The 6472-nt window shown below is 42.6% G+C and overlaps 1 protein-coding gene across 1 annotated transcript; it reads left to right on the top strand.

Moving 5' to 3' along the window:
• The first annotated feature begins 649 nt into the window (after window positions 1-649).
• On the top strand, window positions 650-5907 carry zgc:195282 (uncharacterized protein LOC100192223 homolog). The gene is made up of 4 exons (XM_061252494.1): window positions 650-830; window positions 2087-2181; window positions 3074-3128; window positions 3945-5907. The coding sequence occupies exons 1-4, from the start codon at window positions 788-790 to the stop codon at window positions 3992-3994; spliced, it is 243 nt and encodes an 80-aa protein (XP_061108478.1). The 5' UTR covers window positions 650-787; the 3' UTR covers window positions 3995-5907.
• Window positions 5908-6472: the final 565 nt, after the last annotated feature.

Genomic DNA, 6472 nt, shown 5'->3' with positions numbered 1-6472 from the left:
TTGTTTGGGTGTTCCTAGGTGGTTGCTCGAGTGTTGCTAGGTGGTTGCTAGGGTATAGCTCAGTGGTTGCTAGGGTGTTGATAGATGGTTGTTATAGTGTTGCTAGGTGTTTGCTAAAGTGTTGCTAGGTGGTTGCTGTGGTGTTACTATGGGGTTGCTAGGTATTGATAACAGCCAATGAGATAGGTTGGATATGTGGATATTTGTATAATGCAAGGCAATTGAGGCCATGGAAGTATATGGAAGTGCTGGAGAGCCTGGTGATATCATCAGCTGGAGAGGCAGCAGTTCAGCTGCAAGAGGCTATTCTTAAGTCATAATTGTGAACATTCCACCATCAATTCTCAGTGGGAGTTTTTCATATTTTAGCATCATTGGATTGTGTGCCTTGCCAAACATGGATGAATCCGACAATCTTTTGACTCCTGTTGGTCCTCCACCCTTGTGAAGTAAAGTGATTTATTTTCAGTTATGGTTTTTTTTTTTTTTCAGTCTTTGACAACCAGCGTTTTTTTGTCCTACATTCATTATCATTTTTATGCAGGCTCTCATGCTTTGTTTTTGACTTAACAAATTTGAAAGTTCAAATTTCAACTGTCACTCAAATGAAAAGGCTTTCCTTTGAACTTTTCTTTTTTTTTCTTCTAAGCCCCACACCACTTCCTGGTTGAGTTGAGAAGAAACTCACTGCACATTCATCGATGGGGTAACGGTGCCTCAGTTGTTTCAGCTAGAGACCCACAGCAAATCCTCACTTGCAGACTGGCCCTCAAGTACAACTGCAGACATGGTGGGCTATTGTCCAATTTGTGGGAAACCTGTCTACTTTGGTGAGTTCTGCCTTTCTTTGCCTCTGATCTCAATCACTACCTCATCAATCAGAAAGAACATTTTTCAAAAATGCATTGTTCTCTATACCTTCTGTCTATCTTAAGTAATAGACTTTTCTGTGTGCAATCTGTCTTTCACTGTACATAATTATACTGTGTATTTCAGAGAAATGTAATAATAACGGTAATAAGAAAGTCCACCAAATTTCATATCCTACCTGTAAATTATTAATTGGATGTGAGCGTCAGCTGATTCCTTTCTGATTGGTTAAAATGCTTCTGATTATCCAATGCCTGGTGTAGCAGTTCTGATTTAATAGTTCTTAACAATATTGTAAGAGAACCTTTGGAGGAAATATTGTAGGAAATTTATGCGGTCAAACTGCATTGTGGACAGTGCTTTTGCTGACTTAGCCGCTCGGGAGCCATTTCAGCTATGTGTCAGTTGTGCGTGCTTTCAGTGCTGTGGTAAGACAAAGAGGGGAGAGCTCTGTCTGCCCAAATCTGAACCAAGTCGCAGCAAAACAGGAAGTGGCTAAGTCAGTTAGAACAGCCTGTTTATGTGAGCAGGAAGAGATGGGGTTTAGGATGTCTGTAGCCCAAATAACCACACAACCGTCAGAGAGTCATACAAAAGCCTGCAAGAAATACATTTAAAATAAAGTCTATTTGTGCTAAATAGGCCACTGCTCATGTATTGCCTACTGTCTTGTATCACTCACACCAGATATTTTATTTCAAGAACAACCATCATGCAGTATAGAGAGTGAGTGAAAAAAAGAGATCAGTGTTTATTTGTATCTCTGAAAATAATTTATTGTGAGATAAAAACACTTGCATTCAGAGAAGCTAAGTTGCATTCAGAGAAGTTAAGGAAGTGTGGTATTTGAATAAATATTTACATTAATCAATGATAACAAATTAACCAAAACACAATTAAAAACACAGAACTGTGATCCTACCAAACATTATCTAACTGTTACTTTGCCTTCCTGAGTTAACATTTGCCTCTCTTCAATGCTTCAGTAGCTGGGCTACATTCACCAGAGTTGGTCCTATTGTATGAGCAGTATCTACAACAGCCAGGGCTGGTTCCATTGTAGGAGCTGTAGCTACACCACGGCCGGTCCCATTATAGGGGCTGTTGCTACACCAGGGCCGGTCCCATTGTAGGGGCTGTTGCTACAGCAGGCCCAATTCAGCTAAATGGTGGCAGATTACTTGCCCGTCTCTAAGGCGTCTCTTCCCTTGTCCAGGTGAGAAGAAGCGCTCCTTGGGCAGGGACTATCACCCACTCTGTCTGAAATGTCAGCAGTGTAAAAGACAGCTGACACCGGGTCAGCACGCTGAGGTACGGAGCGGATCGATTCATAACCTCCCGTTCTTTTTGTCACTCTTTTATCAGGTGTCAGGGGCCTTATCTGACCAGCCTCCCCAGGGCATGGCGCATGTAGTCATTGGTAGTATGACACGTGGACGTAGCCAGAGCAATGACTAGACCACTTGACCCAGACCCAGTAATTGAACTCGGACTTGAAATCGATGTCCTGAAAGTAGCAGCCTGATAATCAGTTAGTCATCAGCTACAGACATGATTGTGATTTATAAAGGCAATCCCTTTCATTTCTGTCTCGTAGCTTATTTCTGAACATGTAGACTTCAGCTATCAGTTTTACATTTTGACTGCTGCATGTAATTACATTCATCATCTAGGAGCAGACGGTATGTCATTTGGGGCAGACTTTGGGTTTGTGTTACATTAATGGGGATTAATGCGCAACGGGGAAGTGTAAATCTCTAAGATACATTGTAATTTAAGAAAACTGCGCCCAACATTGTGTTTTGAAAAAGAAAACCTTGGATTCCGGGTGCAGCACTGCACATAATCTATGTTAATACATCCAACACATATGTGAAGACAAATGTAAACACATCTTTTTTGTGTGAATATATAATTTGGTTGAGCTTCACACAAGTGCCACATCTGCATCTTTTCACAGATATTCCACTAATGCCTCATGTAGGTTATAGAAACTATTGTACCCATTTTGTGATAGCTATTGGAAGAATATTACATTTTATTTAGATTCTTATTGTAATTACTTAGCACTTGTGTAAAGGAAACAAAGATAAATCCAAAGGGGTTAGACTGGATGCCTTTAGTCCATTAAGAAACATAAATAAACTAGAGCAGCTGTAGTTAATGGAAACAATGTGTGAAATCTTTCTTCTGTGTATTTTAGCACGACGAGAAGCCCTATTGCACCCATTGCTACCTGAAGCAGTTTGGACCAAGAGGTAAGGCTTGTGAGGAAGAGCTAACAGATAAACCAATGTCAGCTCACTGACGTCACTCTACAGGTGCTTTTAAGTCAGGAAGTGATAAAGACCAAGGGTGGGAAACAAGGCTTGAGACCACAAATGGAAATTCTATGGTAGAGAGGGGTACAGAAAGCTCTGAAGGAGAAGTGCAGTGCCCCCTTCCTCACTGTCAGATGCTATCAGTGCACCTGGCCCTCTGTTGCCATGGACACTGGAGCTCTCGGTAATAACCAGGGGAAGACACACAGAGAGCTTTCGACGGGTATTATTAATCTCTGCTCATTTATAATATTAATTAAAAACATTGTCGTTTGCGGCTTTAAAGGAGCTCCTTGTCTGCTTTCTTTCATCCATTCCGATGTATCTGAATTTGGTATCTGTGTGCTGTTTGAAACAGTATATTTTTAAAATCTTGCACAGCAAGCATGGAAAAAAAAGCCATCCTGACGGAGTTTAATTTACTGCAAGGGCCTGTAGTTCCCCAAGGACCTTTCCAAGGAACCTTTCATGTTTGAATTTGGTCCATTGTTAGCATTCCACAGTGTTTGCGAACACGGGGCTGTGCTCCCCTCAGGAAACTGGATTTTCAATTTACTATTACAGCAGCCCATGAGAGACTACTGATTAAGTACAGTTCACATTCTGGAGGCTGAAAGCACACACGCTAGTGAATCGCGTCACCTTTTCTCGCCAGTTTAGTCACAGGGGACCTGCGAATGTGCAGTTTCACTTCTGAATCGTTTCGTTTCTAACGTGGCTCGAGTTTCAGTATGTATCTTTTGCCTCCTCCAGGTAACAGACAAGTAGTGCCCCATCCCTGTCCCAGTGCCGCCTCTTCTTAAAAGACAATAATGCCCACCCCCAACGCACGGCACCCTGGGTAGAGGACGGACTGCAACATCGGTTACCACTTTGTCGTGGGGTCGGAAGAGTCTGACGTCACCGAAGCCAGAGGACGAGGGGTCTGCAGCTCAGGGTGGGATTGTGGAGCCTGTGTAACAGTCACAGCCCTGGCTCCGTGGCCATAGCAGGGGGGAAACTCTGTGTGAGAGATATAGATCCAGAGGAGCAGTGTATTCACAATAACCTAACCTAGATCACAATCAGTGTATTCTTTGTAGGGGGTTTTTTTCAGTCAAGAATTAAACTCATTCATTAACCTACTTAGGCATGTTTTATCAGGCTCCATTTTAGAGCCAGGCACAGTTTCTGAGCTAAAATGGCAGCCTGTAGCCGGTTTTCTTTAGTTTGTTACATTTGAAAACATGATTTTGCTGATTTTGTTTAGATTTGGTGTTTGTTGGTTCTTTTTTTATATGTGTGGAAAAACTTTTTTGTTGTCCGAGGGCCGCGGCCATGCTCACCATGGGTACCAAACCCATTTTTCAACGTGTCAGTATTTTTCCCAGAATTTCCCATTTGACATATACTGTGAAATACTAGGCTTTGTTTGCATGACTGCAAACTGTTTATTATGGCTCCATTCTCAGCCTTGTCTCAATTCCTCCACAACACACATTTGGCTAAATATTTTACAGCTTTCCATATTCATTCATAAAATTTGCACCTTCATCGCTTTGGGTCAGAGGCCCGACCTCTTACGGTCCCCACAGTTCATGGTCACCCCTATGTTGCATGAATCAATACCTCGTAAGAAGCATGGACACCAATGGCAGGTTTTTAACCCTCCTATTATGTTTGGGGTAAATTTCTGTGTTTATTTCAACTGTTGGGCTCAATTTTACACCAAACGTAAAATTATGAAACATAAACATAAAATCATGACATAATAGGAGGGCTAAATGTTTTACTATCAGAATCCAGTAATTCAGTTCTAATTTTATGCCACATTTTTTTGTTGCCTTTGTTTGTGTTAAAACCTGAAGCTTGCCTGCAACCTGGAGAGCAGTGTTTCCCAACCCAGTCCTGCAACCTTGAGCACTGTGTTTCCCAACCCAGTCCTGAAGTACCCCGAGTCCTGCACATTTTTGTTCCAGCTTGTCTCTTCGATTCCACAAAGAGATGCTGACTGGTTGAGGGGTAAACACCCACCTGGGGCACATTCAATCGGAAAACGTTTCGCTACGTTTTTGGGATGGCTTCCTGGTTGAACGATGCAGTTCCTCCCAACAGCGCACAATGTTTTGCGACTGGCTTTGAGATATGTTTGTTCCTGTTCGGTGGGTAGCCCCAGGCTACATATCCTGTTCGGCGATGTAGCCCGGATCGATAACGCATTCGCTTCACAGTCTGGTGAGGTTCAGAATAGCCTTCTCAGATGCCATGGTAGCAAACTATACCTATGTCAGTCAGTCCACCCACAGTTTGCGACAGGATGTACAACGTGCCACCATTTCCGTTTAAATAAACGTTCTGCTGGCCTGATTCAATGGGCCTGGTAAACATACCCACCTCGACAGATGAAAATGTATTTGATGGTGTATGTCAGGGTTGGGGCGTATGTGAGGATTGGGTTGGGAAACACTGCTCTCGTGAATAAATGTGGCTGTTGAGGTCTTGACGAACATCCAAGAAATTATTTACATTGATACTTAACAAGTATCTAATTTTGAATACAATGTAAAACCATATTCAAATGTGCATATTATATGTAGGTGTGATAAAATAATTGTTTGTTTCTCCCTTTCCTACTCTCTCACTGTTTATCTGTATCTATCTCTGCCCTTTGAATGGTGAATGGATCAAATAACATTTGAAATGATGGAGAGTAAAACCTTGATGCTTTGTGCCACTGTCTTTGTATTAAGGGTTTCTTCATTTGTAACCCCCCCCCATAAAAACATGAAAGTACACACACACACACATACACACACACACTCACACCACCCTGTAATTGCCTGTGATGAACACTGATTGCCGTGTGTGTGTGTGACATGCACACAAACACACACATTCACACGCATGCACACACACACACACCACCCTGTAATTGCCTACCATGAACATTGATTGCTGTGTGTGTGACACATACACACACACATACGCACACACACAAGCACACACACCCTACCCTGTAACTGCCTATGATAAACATTGATTGCCGTGTGTGTGTGTGACACGCACACAAACACACACATTCACACACACACAAACACACACACACCACCCTGTGTGACACACACACGAACATGCAGATTCACATGCACACACACACACACACACACACACACACACACACACCACCCTGTAACCGCCTATGATGAACATTGATTGCCGTGTGTGTGTGTGACACGCACACAAACACACACATTCACACGCACACAAACACACACACACCACCCTGTAATTGCCTACCATGA

Source organism: Conger conger, chromosome 8 (assembly GCF_963514075.1).
Source record: "Conger conger chromosome 8, fConCon1.1, whole genome shotgun sequence".
Taxonomy (NCBI): domain Eukaryota; kingdom Metazoa; phylum Chordata; class Actinopteri; order Anguilliformes; family Congridae; genus Conger; species Conger conger.
Note: the sequence above shows the minus strand (reverse complement) of the source record. Positions and strands in the feature narration are given on the sequence as shown.

What these genes read in the sequence shown, in the direction of transcription:
- zgc:195282 (XM_061252494.1), top strand. Translation starts at nt 788, where the DNA reads ATGGTGGGCTATTGTCCAATTTGTGGGAAACCTGTCTACTTTG. An exon ending in TGGGAAACCTGTCTACTTTG is followed by an intron (nt 831 to 2,086) that starts GTGAGTTCTGCC and finishes TCCCTTGTCCAG; the next exon opens with GTGAGAAGAAGCGCTCCTTG. An exon ending in GAAGCAGTTTGGACCAAGAG is followed by an intron (nt 3,129 to 3,944) that starts GTAAGGCTTGTG and finishes TGCCTCCTCCAG; the next exon opens with GTAACAGACAAGTAGTGCCC.